Source organism: Solanum lycopersicum, chromosome 7 (genome assembly GCF_036512215.1).
Source record: "Solanum lycopersicum chromosome 7, SLM_r2.1".
Lineage (NCBI taxonomy): Eukaryota > Viridiplantae > Streptophyta > Magnoliopsida > Solanales > Solanaceae > Solanum > Solanum lycopersicum.
In genome coordinates, this window is record NC_090806.1 from 60213819 (window position 1) to 60232191 (window position 18373).

Sequence of the window (18373 nt, forward strand, 5' to 3'; positions counted from 1 at the left end):
TATTCCCCTCGTGTCGGTACGTGACACTCCGCTCCTCATATACTATCCTGGTGTCGGAACGTGACACTCCGATCCTCATATTCTATCCTGGTACCGGAACGTGGCACCCGATCCATATTCTATCCTGGTACCGAAACGTGGCACCCGATCCATATTCTATCCTGGTACCGGAACGTGGCACCCGATCCATATTCTATCCTGGTGTCGGAACGTGACACTCCGATCCTCATATTCAATCCTGGTACCGGAACGTGGCACCCGATCCTCATATTCTATCCTGGTACCGGAACGTGGCACCCGATCCTCATATTCTATCCTGGTACCGGAACGTGGCACCCGATCCCCTAATCTCACTACTTTCGTTCATCAAGCCTTCTTTTATACCAAGGCATCATCATTAACAAAGTAGATTAGGGTTTCTTTTCAAGATTTAGGATTCAATAGCTTCATCATGCTTATTATACCATAATTACATAATCACATTCATGCAAGCATACAATTAAGCATATAGAAGGGTTTACAATACTACCAATACATATCATTCGCTATTAAGAGTTTACTACGAATAGCATAAAAATAACCATAACCTACCTCCACCGAAGATTAGTGATCAAGCAAGCAATTTCCCAAGCTTTGTTTCTCTTCGTTTCTCCTCTTTCTCGTTCGACTTTCTCTCTCTTTCTCTTGTTCTTTCTATTTTCTTTATTCAAACCCTCTTTCATTTACCCTAATTAGTATATAATTAAGAATAAAAGATGACAATAATAACCCACTAATTAACTCAAGGTTACCTCTTTTAACCCCCAAGTAATTAGACTTATTAACATTAACCCTCTAACTTTATAATTAAAGCAGGAATAGTCAAAAACGTCCCTTACAACGTATAAAGAAATCCGACCCGGACTGGGATTGCGCAGCCTGCGACGGTCCGTCCTGCTGCCCCGTCACAGACTTCAGAGACTCAATTTCTCTGAAGGGTCTGTGACGGTCCGTCACACCTGTGACGGTCCGTCCTGCCATTCCGTTACGAAGTTCAGAGAGTCGATTTTCAGTACCCAATTTCAGATTTTCTAAGTGTTTTGAAACGAGACCCTGCGACGGTCCGTCGTGCCCATGACGGTCCGTCGTGGGGTCCGTCGTTTCTGCCAGTTTTTCCAGAATTGAAGTCTGCTGCTCAAAACGACTAAACAGGTCGTTACATCTTATAATAATATATATAAAGTTAATAAGTAAACAAATCAAAACGAAGAAAATACTAACCAACAAAAGATGTACTTCTTCCGTCTCAATTTATATAGCACTTTCAAATTATAAGATTCAAATAAGTTTACATTGACTTAAATTTTCATATATCTTTTAATTATTTTAAATTGTCAATCATTGTAACTTATATTACTTTTTACATAGTTTACAAATATATAAATTTTATTTCAAAAAATTTAAAAATTTCAAGTAAATTCTCGATCAAACTTAAATTAATTAACTCTTACGAAATGAAAAGGATTACATAAATCGAAGCGGGACACAATACTTTTTGTTTTCGTAGCAAATGACTTGTAATGTAATCCAATGGAAGAATACTTTGAGAAATATTTAACCAAAAAAATAATAGAGAAAGGTTCTAATTTCAAGAATCACCTGATGCCACGTTGGAATGATAGATAGGTAGATTCTAGAACAAAATGAACACCATGGGAGCAGCAACGTGTCCCTCAAGTCTCAGATTCTTCTCTTCCTCTTTGGGTTTATGTAGAAAAATATAATACGCAATCAATCAGATATATATATATATATAAAGATAAAGAATACAGACAAACAAATTTATCTTCCTAAAAAGCTGACCTTTTTCTGCTTTCCATACTTCTTTTGAGTTGTTGGTAAGTCAAAAGGCCTACTCCTACTCTTTTTTTTTTATTTGTTTCCATCAATTCTTGGTTTTACTTCTTTCTGTTTGTTTTTCTATTTTAGGTTTTGGGTATGAAAGAGTAGAATAAAGATTCAATTTTTATTCTGTTTTTGTTTTTTTTTACCCTATCCCTCAGGAGCTTCTACTTTTTGCTTCGTTGCTAATTCGAATTCGCAATCTTTTTTAAGGTTGGACTGTTGGAAGTGAGGGTGGTTACTATTCGAGCAATTGTTTTCAGGTAATCTTGTTGATTTCTTGGTACCCTTGGTTTTGGTGCTGTTTGTGATTGTTTGAAATATATAACAGAAATCTGATTGTTTGATTGTTGCTGAATTTTATTGTAGTTGAGTATTGACTTTAACTATATAGTTTTATTGCCATGAGTTTGATTAAAAGAGCTGATGGTTATATGCTGCAAAATTTCTGTAGATAAAGAAGCTGTTTTGTCCTGTACACATTGTTTGGATGGTTCTTATATATCGTTTCATAGTCTAGTGTATAGAGCTGATGGCTATAAGCTGCAAAATTTCTGTTGCTAAAGAGGCTGCTTTGTTCCTTACGCTTTGTTTGAATGATTGTTACATATCCTTACGTAATGTTTTGGCTTGATGAATATAATGTTTTGATAGATTGTATAGTTTTTCGTTGTTACATAATGTTGTACATTAGGGAAAGATGGTAAGGTAGTAGTGATTGTCAAATCTTATGGTTAAGTTTAGAAACGTAAAATAAATTGTTTGATTGTTGATGAATTTTATCGCACTAGACTACATAGTATATAATATCCCATGAGTTGCATGATTCAAAGAGCTGCTGTTATAAGCTGTAAAATCATTATGATAGTTTTGATTCTCTGCTTGTCAAAAGGGAAGCATCCTTTCTTTTCTGTCCTGCAAATTCTGTTTTTCATTATGTTTCTATTTTCTCTATTTGGATAGAGAAATGTTTAACCATCTGCTCGTTGATCCTACTGCATTTTGGTCACATCCTTATATTTTTCTGCATATGTCCCTTCACGTGTGGCTCTAATTATTTTTTCATTCCTGAGAATGTGAGCATACATTTTGATGTCTTGATAAAAACTTAACTGGAACCTTGATGAATAATATGAAGCAAGAGACAGAACGAAAACAGGAAATCTAGAAGAGAAAGGGTCTCTTAGGTGTTGACATCTTTTGTTCCGTGTTGTTGCTTATTTAGATTGAGTTCTGGATTTTGCCCCCTTACACTATCTCTTTATACCTTATCGTACTGCTTTTTTCCTTAAGCATTCTTTCCACCATTAATTAGTGTGAAGGAAGATGTTTTCCGTGGGTGTTTTATACTGAAAACTAAATTCTTGGACCAATTTCTAGTGTTAGATTAGCTACAAAATAGGTTTACCTATGAGAAGCCGACAAGGTGTAGCATAGCATGAGGGTAGTGTCTTCATGAAAGTTTTTTAGTAAAGGCTGGCAATGACATATAAACACTGTTTGAAACAACTGATATGGTGTGAGTGTTGAAATACTCGTAAAGGAAAATAATTCTCTCGTAAGTGAGAGAAGTCATTTTCCGAAAACATAGCTTAAAGAAAACATTTCAGCAGTTCAAAGTAACCAAATATTAGAAAATGATTTCATGGATGAAAATTTTTCCTTGGACAACATCTTTTATCATAGGGAACATACTTCTAGGTTTAACATAAGCCAAGCCAGAAAATTGGCAAGCATTGCTAATAGGTTGGTTATCTTATTTAACTAATATGCTGAGAAATTGAAAATTTTAAGGAAGCCATTTCAAGTAATTTTGAGTAATTGATCATGTTTTTTCCTTATGTTTTTGATATGTATTTACTGCATCAAGCAGAAATATTAACTGATGTTCATGATTCCATAAAAATGCTTTTGGTTAAGGAAATGGATCTCAACAAGATAGTCCAGAAGCAATAATTATGATCAAATTGTATTGATTGTAGCTCTGTAAAACCAACTGTACAGACATAATTTCTTTTCTATATTACCTGATTCCTCAAAGTTTATCCCCAGAGCTCTCAAAATCTCTAATACATTCGAAAGCCCTGAACATTTACAGTTGAAATATGGTATAGCATCTACATCGGGTTTAAACTCATGCAATTTTTTGAGTTCCTAGTAAAAGATAGAGAAGTATCTAAGTATAAGTTAAAACTGCTTATGGTGTCTTCGTGAGAGTGATTGTCATGTGACCACCTATGTCATGCCATGTTTCCACATACAATCTTTGTTTTTACACTTGAAGCTGATATCTAGCATATTTATGAGATTGATATAGTTTATGTTTAATGTTTTCATTCATTATTTCAGGAGAAATAAAGTACAGAAAAGATTTGAAGTAAGTTTATATTGAGTACAACAACTATTATGGAAATCAACAGTTATCAAACTCGCGCTGAGCTGCTTCTTCGAAGCTACTTGCTATCAGATTCTTTCATTGTCTACTCTTCTGTTATTGGTGGTGTTTTCGCCTGCAAGCTGGTATGACTATTTCCTTACTACAGTGACTTTTTCAAGATAAGGGCCGTCATCAATCATGTTTATTGTGCTCAATCTTTTTTCTTGTTCAATTACCTAGACAATGTCTAAGTGGTGTTGTATAGCAATAGGGACCTCAATACAACACAGCTTAGAAGCTACTTGGTGATTCCATCACCCAAAACCAGAAGGCCTAACAATATACCTACCTTCTGGTGTCCTCTCTTTGTACAACAAACTCAGGTTTAAATATAGTCCTAATACTAGGCATCAGGAACGTGTCTTAGCTTAAACAGATCCTTAGCCTCTCCTGGAAGGTGTTGGGAGGTTTGAACATCAAAATTTGATCATTGCTTGAAGTTAGCTCAGTAAGAAAATCTGCTACTTGGTTTCTTCTCTGTAGCAGTGATTCATTTGTATTCCAGCCCTCTTCTTGTAGTTGATGATGTTTTCCAGAATTTGCTTAAGCTTCAGGTTTGAAGTGTTTTCTTTTGTCACCATATTGGCTACCAACATATAGTCAAATTCTAAAAGTGAAATTAGTATGTCCACAAAGGAAACACCACTACTGTGCTCAATCCTCTTGAAGATATGTATACTTTACCGTTTTGTATAACTAGATATTTCTTAAATATCTATATGTTTCAGGTATATGATCTTAGCCAGATATTCACCTCTATTTACTTTAAGCGCTATTCTGGGCTCTCAAAATTCCAACAAGTTGAATGGAATAACCGGTAATTAGTCATGCTTTTCTCCTCATTTTTACTATTCTTTGTCATGGTCAAGTAAATATAAAGCTTCACTTATGGTGTAGGTCCATATCTACAGTTCATGCAATATTCATTACAGCCATGTCACTGTACTTGGCATTCTGGTCAGATCTTTTCTCTGATGATCAGCTGTCTGGCCTTGTCATTATGCGGAGTTCCACTTTATCAACCTCTATCTTGGGGGTGAGTGCTTTATTATCTACTCATGTTCTTGTATACCTGTCACTATTGGTCGCGTAGACAATAAGGGAGCTGTAATAATGGCGACTTACTGGTATTATATTTGTTGGCAGAAATAGGGAATCTATAATTTCAAAAGTTGGGTTCAACTTCGTTACATTCGTGTATTTAACTTTGGTTGTTTGGCCTTTTTGAGCTTCACTGAGCTGTGATCTTAGTTTAAGTTATCCATCCATACTTCTGCTACAACAATATACCTGGTGACATCCCTCAAGTGAGTGTAGAGTGTACATAGACATTAATTCTTACCTCATGGAGATGGAGAAATTGTTTCCAGAAGACCCACCGCTCAAAGTGATATATGTTAGTTTGGGAGTGGGGGGTGGGGGTGGGGTGCATTCCAAGAAATGAAGTCGGGACCTCTCACACCCGAAGCGAGAATCATACTACAATGTAGGGTAATCTGCTACATTGCTGAAATTTCTAACAGTTCTAGTGAGGTTCCTTTCTAAAGCACGCATTATTTGAGGTTTTCATAGTTGGTTCAATTCCCACTTGTATGGATTTCTTGACAAGTAGGTTGCCAAAGGTTTAAAGAGGTAATTGGCTGCTTTGTATCTACTTCAGGACAAAGCTCCTTTTTTATTGTGTGTTCACCTTTCTGATCTAACACCAGAAACGATGGGCACGGATCATCTTCTAATAGGATAGGGAGAACCTAGCATTTTAAAATGAACTGTAGGATGGGGATCCTTTCATGGTCTCCCGTTGTTTGTCCTCCTCATCTAATTACTTTTCTCCAAAAGGCTTTCAAGCCAGTGAAAGTAATTCTTCATCATGTTTTTATTTACTTTCTGATCAATTTTTTTTATTTTGCATTGTCACATTGCTCCATTGATAACTTTGCCCCATCTTTGTATATTATGTCACATCAAAATCACCCAGAACTCATGGTTTAGATCAGCGCGTTACTTGTTTTTCCCGTCAGTGATTTCACATACAAAGAAAAGAGAGAAAATGACAAGTTAGTTGGTTGAAGAATTAACAAAAGTAGAAAATCATTTATTTCAGAAGTTCAAATTGTGGAAAGTTATTATGCATACTACTAGGACGAGTATACATTCATAATCTTTTATTAATGAATAACTGTAGCTGCTATGACGTCTTTATTGGACTGAAATCTTACCAAACTGAGTCTGTATCATCTATGTATTCTGGTTATGAGTGGGATTCATATGAGTGTGAGTTGCCAAAATATATTAGACGGGGCCATAGCAGTTTCTCTGTACCTGACCTGTTTGAGAAACGTAATAGCTTCAGCTGGAACATTTTGGTAAGGTGTAAAGCTGATACCGTAGATTGTCTCAAAGATGCAATTCATCAGAGAATGTTAATCTCGAATGTAATGCTGTATCTTTCTTCATTTTTATATGTTCTGAAAGCTTGTAAAATATATATATAATTCCTTGTTAACTAAATTTATTTTCATCTCCATTTATGTGTTATCTACCAACACCTTTTTTCTTTTATAATAAGTTTTAATGTCTTCTTCATAGGTTTCTTTGGGATATTTTCTCACTGATCTTGCTATGATCCTTTGGTTTTATCCTTCTTTAGGTGGAACGGAATATGTAAGTGCTTGTCGTTTTCCTTCAATTTTATTTGGACTTGGTTTGGTGATTGACATATGCTTCTTTCTTGTGCAGCTGGTTCATCACCTTCTCTCTTTGGTGGCACTGTCATATGCTATGTTGACTGGTGAGGCTCAGTTTTATGTGTTCCTGGTTTTACTTTCTGAGGCAACTACCCCGGGAATCAACTTGAGATGGTACCAATAGAAATATCAAGCCACACCCTTGCTTCTTTACGAGTTTATCTTTCCCACGTTCCATTTTCTTGACCAATCCTTTGTTTCTTTATAGGTATCTTGATGTAGCTGGATTGAAAAAGTCGAAAGCATACCTCATAAATGGTTTCATGATGGTGTTTGTTTGGCTGGTATGCAAAGTTTTTTCTATATCACCTGTATTTCTGCTGTGATGACCGATCGAGTAGACTTCTTATCAAGTTTCTGTTCTGTTTCTTGATGAATTGCTAAATCATAGATGGTGTTTGCAGGTTGCCAGAATTTTTTTATTCATTTACGTGTTCTACCACTTCTACATCCACTACGATCAGGTAATATTCTAAATAATAAACGATAAAACTCTGCTGAAAAGAAAACGCGAACTTTCTCAAGAAAATGGACTTCTTTATTACCCCTCGAGCTTAGTACCTTTCACCCTTTTTGCTTTCTTGGTAACTCGAACTCACAACCTTTGAGTTGAAAGTGAGGGGTGCTTACCATCTGAGCAACTGTCTCCCATCAAGAAAATTGATTAATTGTGTGCTTTGTTTGTGTTATGGACTGAAAACAGGTTAAGGAGGTATCTTCATTTGGGATTTTCTTGGTATGTGTTGTGCCATTGGTACTTGCTGTGATGAACTTGATTTGGTTCTGGAAGATTGTGAAAGGACTTAACAAGACTTTGGCAAAGAGGAACTGAAGTTTGGTCCTATCACATATTCAAATACCTCAACTGTTCTCATTGTGTACATAAAAATTGAATACATCAACAATTGACTTTGCTGTTCTCAACAAGAAATGAAATGGTCAATAGATAATATATAGATGAAAATCGCGCGTTTGGCTCCAAAACAAACACTTTTTGAGTATTATATATCAAAAAGTATCCTTCGCTAATTTAAAATGGACATTTCGCTTATTTATGAGTGAAATGTGACATATTGATGAACTTTTAACTTATTAGTTCACTTAAAGGTAAAAAAAAAATAAAAAATTGAAAAGAGTTTAATCCATAATTGTTTTATTCGCTTTACATGTAAAGTTGTATCATATCTAGTTTTTAGGTGTATATTGTGGAGATGGGATGGAATTTTTTTTCATAGAGTGAATTTTACTATTTATTTACTTATATCGATAGTAAAAGATTATTGAGATCGATGGAGACAATAAATCTTCTTATAACTAAGTTTTTTACATAAACTATATTTTTGTGCCATGCGATTTGAAACAATGGTCATTTAGAAAATTAATTTTTTTTTCACTTTGAATTGTATTTGACACAAACTACCACTTAATTCTCTTTTTTTTGGTACTCTTATTATTGAAGAAGTTCATGATTTCAATTTTCATCATACTAATATAATTTTATATGAGAAGCTAATAAAAAGAATTGTAGTTTTTGTGAGCGAATTAGCATTAAAAAATTTGCTATGTATTTTGACTTTTGAGGTACATGACGAAGTTATAGTTCACTCGTAAATAAGTAATCTATATTTTTAGGAAAGGCCCCTTTTAATATGTAGAGCTCAAGAATAAACGTCTCTTTTAAAGGACTCAATAAAAAATCTAAAAAAAAATGAAATGATACACCTTTTAATTATCAAATAGTAAGAATTAAATAATTAATCGAGTAGAATTTCTTTGTTCAAGATTCATACAAAAATTACTGGGCGCGTACATACAAATGACAACGTTATTCATATCTTACATTAATGTATATATATATATATATATATATAAAATACAAGATTAGCTAGCTAGAGGTCTATTCTATATTACTTACCAATCGTTTGATTGGTGAGATAAAATCGATAAGATATTCTTATGACTAAATAACATTTATTATTATCTTTATCTCACCAATCAGACGATCGTAATTTTATTTTAATACTAAAAATATGAAGAAATAGATAAATCTAGATTGATGTGAGAATTGTCCTTCGTAGAATTCAAGACTTGCTTTTTGGAGGAATCATATTGAGAATTTTGATGATTATAATCATTCAATGGCCAAAAATTGATCTCCCTTTCATGTGAAAACTCATAAATTTCACTACTCGGACCACCACCACCACCACCATCATCATCTTCTTCTTCTTTTGTCATTCCACTACTTAAACTTCCTTGTGCTTCCTAAATTCACACACACACACAAATAAAACTAATATGAAGTTTAATATACTATTTCGGTTCGAGATTTAAGTTCTATGAATTTAACTTTTGAAATAATTTTAGTATTAAATTTATAGTATTTATAAAATGGAAAAGTATAAAAGTAAAAAAGTGTTTATGAACTATGAGAAATTGAACAAAAATGCGTTCAGTTAATAGTTTAGTCTATTAGGAATGTAACCTCAGTTGTCTTCACATTAAGTATCTTAATTTGAGGTAACAAATAATTAGAAATTAAGGAAAATCATCAAACCTGGTAGTCATAGCAATAAATATTATTTTCAGCAATATATGCATTGATTATTGCTTTATAATTGGGCAATTTATCACTTCCAGGGTCTATTTGTTTGCTGCTTTTTGAAGGACCATGTTCTAATAATGCTTCACACACATGCCTGCAAAAGTATAATAAAAAAAATTAAAATAATACTGTCAAAAAATGACAAAAGTCTCACATCGGTGGTTAATGTGATGGGTGGACTCCTTACAAGGCTTGGGCAATCCTCCTCCCTTTGAGTTGACTTTTGAGATGTGAGTTAGGCCTAAGACTTAATTTTACAAATACCAACAATATGATTGAGTCACCTTTTTGAAAAGTGTTTTGCTTTTAACGATTAAACTTTCTAGCATATATTTGAATTTAAATAGACATTTGACTATAGAAATCAAATATTTGTCTTTTCTTCTTCATTAATTTCTTTTATTAAAAAAAGGTGACAATTAGGTAGAAGTATCATCTCAAAGTCTATGGAAATATTTACATTAGAGTTGATTAATTGTAGTTTAGCTGAGTCAGTGAACACTACATGGAATATTATTATTATTCATAACCAAAAGTCATAGTGTTTTGGTAAAGCTAATAATGCAATAATTAATGAATGTATTTATCATCTAGGTCTTTCCTTCTGCAGTCAAATAAATGGAATTTAAATCCATAAATTTGGCAAAAAATAAGAGGAAAGGAAACAATAATGATTTTTAAAAAATGATTAATCTGAATATACTCAGCACCCTTAGGGCCCGTTTGGATGAGTTTAATAAAAGCAGCTTTAAAAAAGTACTTTTAAAAGTGCTGAAACTTATTTTTAAAATAAGTAGTTATGCGTTTGGATAAAAGTGCTGAAGTTGTTATGCCAAACGTGAAAAGGAAAAAATACAAGAAAGAGATGTTAGGGTTATATGGGTAATTTGGAGATTGTATAAAAAAATTAAGGGAAAAAACATAAAAATATGGTCAACTTAAAATAGCTTATAAGCTAAAAAAAAAAAACATCCCTACCCCAGCTTTTAACTTTTGGCTTAAAATAAGTTTTTTTTAACTTAAAATAAGCTATTTTGAGTATTGCCAAACAGTTAAATAAGTCAAAAACCAGCTTTTAAGTCAGTTTGACAAGCTTTTAAGCTGGCCAAACAGGCTCTTAATGTGCTGTTTTTTTCAATCTTTTAAAATATTTAATTTTGAATTATGATTTATATATCTAACTTATGATGGTATATCTCAAGTAGTTTTTAGATATGTAAATTTCATTTTAAAATCAATATGTCTGAATTTATATAAAAAATCGTATGATTAATTCTTTATATTTACTCTAAACTCCTTTACATGAATTGAGATAAAAAAAATAATTATAATAAAGAGCAATGAGCAAGAGAAGAAAATATATGTACAAGTCTTTTTTTCTATTTGTATTTTTATTCGTACAATATTTGATACTCATATAAAGATTCTATTTAGTTTTAATTCTAACCATATATGCATGTATTCAAAGGGGAAGAATTGATCCAATCCCTATGAAAATAATTTTAATATTCTAAAGGCTTAAACTTGAAATTTGTGGATATTATAATATGATAATTATAATAAAAAGCACAAGAGAAGAGAATATATATATACACGTAAATCTTTTTTTTCCACTCGTGCAGTTAGAGTCGTCAATATGGGTAAGGTCCGTTAGGTCAGCCTGCCTAACCCAGAATTTAATAGGGTTGGGCTAAGATTTTTGAAGTTCATCTAAGAAATTTTCTTTTAAAGCCAGCCTGAATACGTCTGCTAATTTGTGGGGCTTGAGAAATGTCGGTAGTGCCGGCCCGTGGGCCGATAAAAATTAATTAAAAAATATAGTATAATATTAAAATTAAAAATTAAAGAGAGTCCAAACTTAAAATAATTAGGTTTAATATTTCTATTTAGATATTTATATTTTTACTTGAAAAAAAAAAGAAATATTATAAAGATAATTTTACTTGTGAATTTGATTAAAAAATAGTAACATTAACATCATGTAATATTGTTTTGTCGATATTTATGATAATATTATTATATTTTATAATTTAATTTAATAATTATTAAAAATATATAATCTTTTAAAAAATGGGCTGACCCGACAAACCTGTAGCCCACGTACTTGTGGGTTAGACCCACTGTTTTCTGGCCCGAACCAAAAATAGGCTAGCCCATCTTGGTCCCTAAAATGTCAAAGTCTGTATGAATTAAACCGTATGGAGTGGTCTAGCCCACATTAACAACTCTACGTACAGTATTTGATACTCGTTGACTTGATTTAATTCGTTCTCTCCATGTGATGACTCCAATTCTTATGAGAATATTTTTATTCTAAAAGACTCTAACATGAGATTTATGATTAAGTTTGTGAAGATATATATATTTAGAGACTTACTGTGGTGAAGACCATGAGAATTGTGGTGTCTCTTCATGGAAGTTGTTCACAGACCTAACCATATTGAGGTTGCCTCTCTCCTTCAAGTTTCTATACATCTGATTTCCAATTATACATCAAACAATTAATTAATTAATTAACAGAAATTTAAAAAAAAAAGTTTTTTTTTTAAAAAAAATAAGGAAATTATGCATGGCTTAGAATGGAACAGCTCATTAGTAGACTGGATTTCAAACTTTTAAAGGTTTTTTATTACTTTAAATAATCGTAGGGCTTCATATATACCTAACCTAACCTATTATCTAATATTAAACATCATGTGCTAAACTAGAAGTCTATAATAATTGTCTCAAATATTTCACAAATTCTTCAAATATTCACAAAGAGATCAATGTCAGACTCTTTTTAATAATCAAACATTTCAAAATAATTGAAAAACCCTTTCATATTGGAAATTAAGTTCAAATCATCCTAATTCGAAAAATATGTATCACTGACGTTTTAATGCCTTCTAATTATTGGGAGAATTGAGAGAGAAGAATCAAGATAGAAACAAATATTCTTGTTTCTTCTTTAAAAAGTATATAATTGAAAAACAAAAACAAAACAAACACACACACAAACAAAAAAAGTATATGACTCTTATCTGAAATAAAATTACCAATTAGGTTGTTACATTCCAGGAAATTAAATTAAAACTGTGTGTACATGCTTACTATTTTTCACTCAAAAATATGAATTCTTAAGTTTAAATCAAGTTATTTAATCTTCTCTTTTATGCTTTGCAAAATTAATAAGGTATGTCAAATTTCTTGTTATTAAAAAAAATTCAAATTGCAAGTGTCGACATAAAACATAATATAAACGTGCTTCAATATTCCTTCCTTTACTTTATTTCTCATTTCGAAAACATCATGATTATATTTCTGTTCTTGAAACCTTTAATTTCAAGAAAAGGAATAGGAATTTCCATTTTAATTAACAAATTTCAAATTTGATAATGATATAGTATATAGATATTGCAATGCAAAACATGAAAGAATAATAATGAACGTATTCTGTTTATTGTTTCGATTTTTCAAAAATGTTTTTATATTTACATCAGCAATATCAAAAGCACACTCTAATAAAGAATCATTATTTTTTTACTCAAATATGTTCAATGGTTATTTTCAAAGATATTTTGATTCAATCAGTGAGAAAAAAATGACAATAATTTTCACATAGAACAATTAAAAACTTCAGAGTACTTTTGTAAAAATCTATTTCCCACCATGTATTTTTCCAGTAATTAAGCTGGTTCGTTTGAAAATAGATGAAATAACATGTTTCATAACGTAGATTTCTTATAGATTCGCATAGGAAAACCCTCTATTTCTAATAGTAACATCACTTTTGAAGAATTCGACATGCACTTTTAAGTACCCTCAATATATCTTTTTAAGAATCGAAACAACATAAAGCTATGAATTACCTGGAGATGGCTTTTAACATGAGAAATCTTCAATCCCTTTACTGCCATCATTTGTTGAATTCTCTTTGGAGTTGCTTCTATCATATTAAATAATTTTTAAAAAAAATTACTCCTTAATTTCTTACTAAATAGATAGATCATCATTATTAACTACTAATCATACCCTAATTCTTGATCATGACCTTTATTAAAACTCTTTCTATATATATATATAGCCAAAAAAAAACATCAAAATTAGAAAGAAATATATATTTATATATAGATCAAGAAATAAACAAAAAAAAGTATACAATTTCTTTTAGAATTGATACACTTACTATGTCCTCCTCCAAGAAGTTGAACAGCTTCAATGAAAAGTTCATGAAGTTGTGGTGTCCATCTAAGTCTAGGTATTGATGATTTCTTGTATTGTCTAACACCTATTCTTTTACAACACTTTTGTTTCATTTTTGAGAAATATCTCATCACCAAAAAAAATATAAAATGGATTGGCCAAACTTAATTGGAGTGCGCACACACATATATATAGAAATAAAATATATAAGGTTGGAACCATAAAAAGAAAGAAGAGAATTACGGCTGTGTATAGTCTGATATTATGGACTTTTCTTAGTCTCTATGTGGACTTTCCTAAACATCCACAAATTCCTTACCATTTCCTCTCCCACCCCCACCTCGGAATCGGAGTTGAGACGAAATTGCTTTATTGAAAAATTATATCGTATAAATAAATTAGAAATATTTTTTATGTATATATATAATTAGATACTGAATCGTTTCGACTTTGTTCATACATTTATTTATCTTTTTTATTTTGAATCATTTTATCGAAAATACTCGATACTTGACTCCTAAAGAAAGGACAAGGTATTTCCCTCTTCTTTTTTTTTAAGAAAAAAACAATACAAGCTGAAATAATGTACTTTCTTCGTTTCAATTTTATTTGTCTTAGCTATAATATTGACCATCAAATAATATTTTTAAACATTTTAAATTGTTAATTGTATGATGATTTAGAGTAATTTTTATGAAAGTCTTATTTTTTTTAAAAAAAAATTAAAGATTATGTAGCTAAATTCACACCATACCAAATATTAATTGATTTAACCATCTTACTTGGAACTATGCTGAATATATTGAAACGGAGGAAGTATTAGGGAAAGAATTTTCCTTTACCAAAAGACTTCTACATATGGTCATTTAATAATTAAAGACTTTTTTTGATATTTAATGTATACGTACCCATAGTCCATATGTATAAATTATAATATAACCTTTTCCACCATATTTACTTTTAAATTTGTTTTGTATACGTAACACGGAATTAAGATACATTGAATATTAAGGCATTACATTAATTTTCTTGGTCCCAAATATAGATATGGGAAAATGCATCTTAATAATTCTCTTAGTCACAATATAATGCAAACTTAAGACTTAAGAAATTTTCAATTGTATCTCAAAGGGAAAAAAAGCCTATTCAGTATGAACATAGACGAATTATTAAATCTTAATCTTAATTAAAAGATAGATATAATATGGATTTAATGTTTTGGACATTTATTTATCCAAGTCAAACATTATGTCATACTTAAAATCTACAAGTTATTTTTTTACTTTATTTCTATATTTTTTTTTCTTAAATCGATCTACGGCACCCAAAAGAAGTTCATTTGAGGAACTTGTATAATTTAATAGTATATAATGAAAAACAATGATGGTATGTCAACCGGAAACCTAGAATAGATGTACTCTTACATTTGGTGTTCTTATTGATGTATATAATGACAAAATAAAGCAAGAATATTGAAAAAGAAAATATTATTAAAACATAGTTCTTTGAAATAAAAATATAACATTAATTATTCTTGGGACTACTTTTATATTTTCATTAAAATAATGTACTTATTTTGAAATAAAGTAGCTAGTTATAATTTTGAGGCTGAACCAGTATTAAAAGTTTGGAATTCTAAATTTTCTTATTCTTTCTTACGATTACATTTTTAATCAGTTTTATTAAGAATTTATAAATTATTACTTAACTTTCTAACATAAATATAAAATTTATGAAAAATTATTAAATTTGTCCGAATCAACAAACCTTCACCTAGCTCCGTCATGAGTGGTATCAAAGGTATCATGATATTTAAAAGAATTGAGGTAATTTTAGTAATGTTAATGATTTATATAAGATAAAGTGCAAATTAATTGGTTGAAAGGTGTGAACTAAATAAAGGAAGTTTTGTGTTGTAGTAATATTCTTTTTTTAATGAATAAATTGTCGTGTCAATAAAAGACGGTGCCTACTTTTGGACCCCATGTACTATACAATTAATTGGTCCTCATCTTATTTTATAATTAATTTATTATTATATGTTTATATGCCGTGTTAAACACAATTATAAATTCTTTGCCAAATTCAATGTTGCATGAAGAAATTTTAAAAAGGTGAACTTGGAATTTAACGAAAGCTACTTTTGGAATTATTATTTTTTTAAAAAAAAAAAAAGATAAAGCTCACTTGTTAGTGTACAATCATCTACCTCAATAAATTAGGTTACTTAGAGGCGGAATTAAAAAATTTATTGAAAATTTTCAATTATAAAAAGTAAAACATATGAATTGAAGAGGAAAAAAGAAGTTCAATATATATATTATATATAATATATTTATGAATAGACATTGTAAGTTTTTATTGAAAAATATTTAAACAAATTCTCGACTCTTATTAGCATTTAGCTTCTACCTTAACTTTAAATATGTTCGATACAAAGAAAATATTATTTTTTTTCCTATTTAGCTAATTCTCGTTATCATTTTCTTGGTATATACACCACACATATTGCACATTTTTGAATCCTTTAATGAAAATAAAGATACTTTTTAAAGGATTAGATAATTGAAACGATAATTATAAAAATAGTATACATTCATATAAAAAAATAAAAATAGTAGCATAAAAATAATATATGTTATCCGCTACAACATATTAAAATAATAAAACAACAATAGTGTGAATATATATATATATATTAATTTAATTGCTCGCAGTAATTTACATTTTGATTTTTCGATACTTATATCAACATGTTCACTTGTGATATATCCAGATCTTCTCATCAAAATTTTTAATTTTTACAAATGACGAAATGTTCTACCAAGATAGGATTTTGGAAGCACAGAGATGTTTGGTAGCAAATAATTTTATCAAGTTGGCTAAGTTTGTGGATGATATAAAAAATGCATAGGAACACAACATTCTTTTTCTCATTAATAAAAATTTTCCTTAAAAGTGGAAATTTATTTTATTCTTTTTTTATATATATTTTTTATGTCTCTAGTAGTGTGTACCTTATAAGATTTAAGAATAAAGTCGTTGGTTTAGGTGATTATTTAATGTTTGCCAGAAAAATAAAGAAATAAGTCATGTTTGGACGTCCAACATGTAGAAGAGACATTAAATACATAATATATGAATTGTTAAATAAGTGAGATTATTTGACTAAAATAATTGGTTCGTGTTACATATGTTCTGAGAAAAGTTCTACTAATTTCTTAGCTGTGTAGTGTATTATTGCTCCTTGAGAAAGAGAGCGCGGAGAGAGTTACCAATATTATACGTGACGGTAAATTCAAAATTTTCATTAAAAGAATTGAAAATAATAACAATACAGTGCTTAGGATTTAAGTTTGAAATTTCAAGTGAAAAAGAGAATATATACCTTATATATTCATGATAACTTTTTGTTAAGAGGGTTCGGATAAACATATTCACACCTAGAGACGGACATTCGTACATTTGATGAAGTGAGTATACGTGCATATGTTAACTTCGAAATATATATATATACATGCATATACTTAAGAAGGATCGTATAATTAAATGTGCATCCTAAAATACATGATTAGTTGAGTTGGTGCATTGATCCAATACTGATTAGTGTGCTTAGGCTGAGACGATCTAATTATCATAGAGTGAATTATGTTATATTTTAATTTGATTTATATTTACTCATACATCTTCGATTTTATATTTGTTTAATAACTTGTTCTAAGAAAGTGTTGTCAAGACTTCAACTAATTAATCCATATCCGTCTTAAATAATATTTTTATTAGCTTTAATTTCTGAATTCATTACTATTTACGTCTTTCTAGATTCGCGATTACTTGTGTATGACAAAAAGTCCAAAAAGAAAGTTCGATCATGTGATTTTGAGTACTAATGCTACCTACCACTACTAGTGTGAATTGTGAAAGCGTCTTTAATGCTAAAAATTTAAAAAAGAAAAAAGAAATAAAAATACAACATGTGATCCAATTTCCAAACCCATTTAAAATTGAAGTTACGTAGAAATTCCATGCAAGTAACCCCACCAAATTAAATGTGCAAGAAAATATAATTGGAAAATAAATTCTTTTAAGTTTCTTTAAAAAGGAAGTATATATTTAGAGTATTAATTGAGTTATGTTTTGGATAAAAAGAGAGGAGAAATGTCGTACAAATAATTATTTGACTAATATATAATGATGGTGATATATTATTCACCAAAACTAACTACAAATTATACGTACATAGAACCCATTATGGAATTTAATTTATGTTGATATCTTTGACTATTAACTTTTTTCTCACATCCTATAGGACATGTAGGTTCCCATTTTCAAACGATACCAGATTCGAAATTCACGACTTAATCAAGATTTGCGACGTATAAAACTCATTTAATGAGAAACAATAATCGCTCCTTGAGAAATAGTTGAAAATTTACAGATATTATATGTATTAACAGAATCAGAATCTTCACTAAGGAGATTTAAAAAATAAACACGCTTGGAATTTGAACAATAAAA

The 18373-nt window shown here is 30.4% G+C and overlaps 2 protein-coding genes across 4 annotated transcripts; one reads left to right on the plus strand and one right to left on the minus strand.

Moving 5' to 3' along the window:
* Positions 1-1518: 1518 nt before the first annotated feature.
* On the plus strand, positions 1519-8029 carry LOC101246840 (uncharacterized). 2 transcript variants are annotated; one of them, XM_004243565.5, is made up of 10 exons: positions 1519-1877; positions 2043-2144; positions 4231-4401; positions 5047-5135; positions 5216-5354; positions 6908-6982; positions 7058-7179; positions 7274-7349; positions 7470-7529; positions 7769-8029. In XM_004243565.5, the coding sequence occupies exons 3-10, from the start codon at positions 4288-4290 to the stop codon at positions 7895-7897; spliced, it is 804 nt and encodes a 267-aa protein (XP_004243613.2). In that variant the 5' UTR covers positions 1519-1877; positions 2043-2144; positions 4231-4287; the 3' UTR covers positions 7898-8029. The 2 variants fall into 2 exon arrangements, with proteins under 2 accessions (XP_004243613.2, XP_069143096.1); XM_069286995.1 differs by having other exon boundaries at positions 1669-1877; positions 2095-2144.
* A 759-nt stretch (positions 8030-8788) lies between these two features.
* Positions 8789-17724, minus strand: LOC101246548 (uncharacterized). 2 transcript variants are annotated; one of them, XM_010325623.4, is made up of 5 exons: positions 13839-17724; positions 13522-13595; positions 12048-12145; positions 9623-9764; positions 8789-9330 (listed from the first exon to the last, which is right to left on the minus strand). In XM_010325623.4, exons 1-5 carry the CDS (start codon positions 13984-13986, stop codon positions 9088-9090), a joined length of 705 nt encoding a protein of 234 aa, XP_010323925.1. In that variant the 5' UTR covers positions 13987-17724; the 3' UTR covers positions 8789-9087. The 2 variants fall into 2 exon arrangements, with proteins under 2 accessions (XP_010323925.1, XP_004243612.2); XM_004243564.5 differs by having other exon boundaries at positions 13522-13598.
* Positions 17725-18373: the final 649 nt, after the last annotated feature.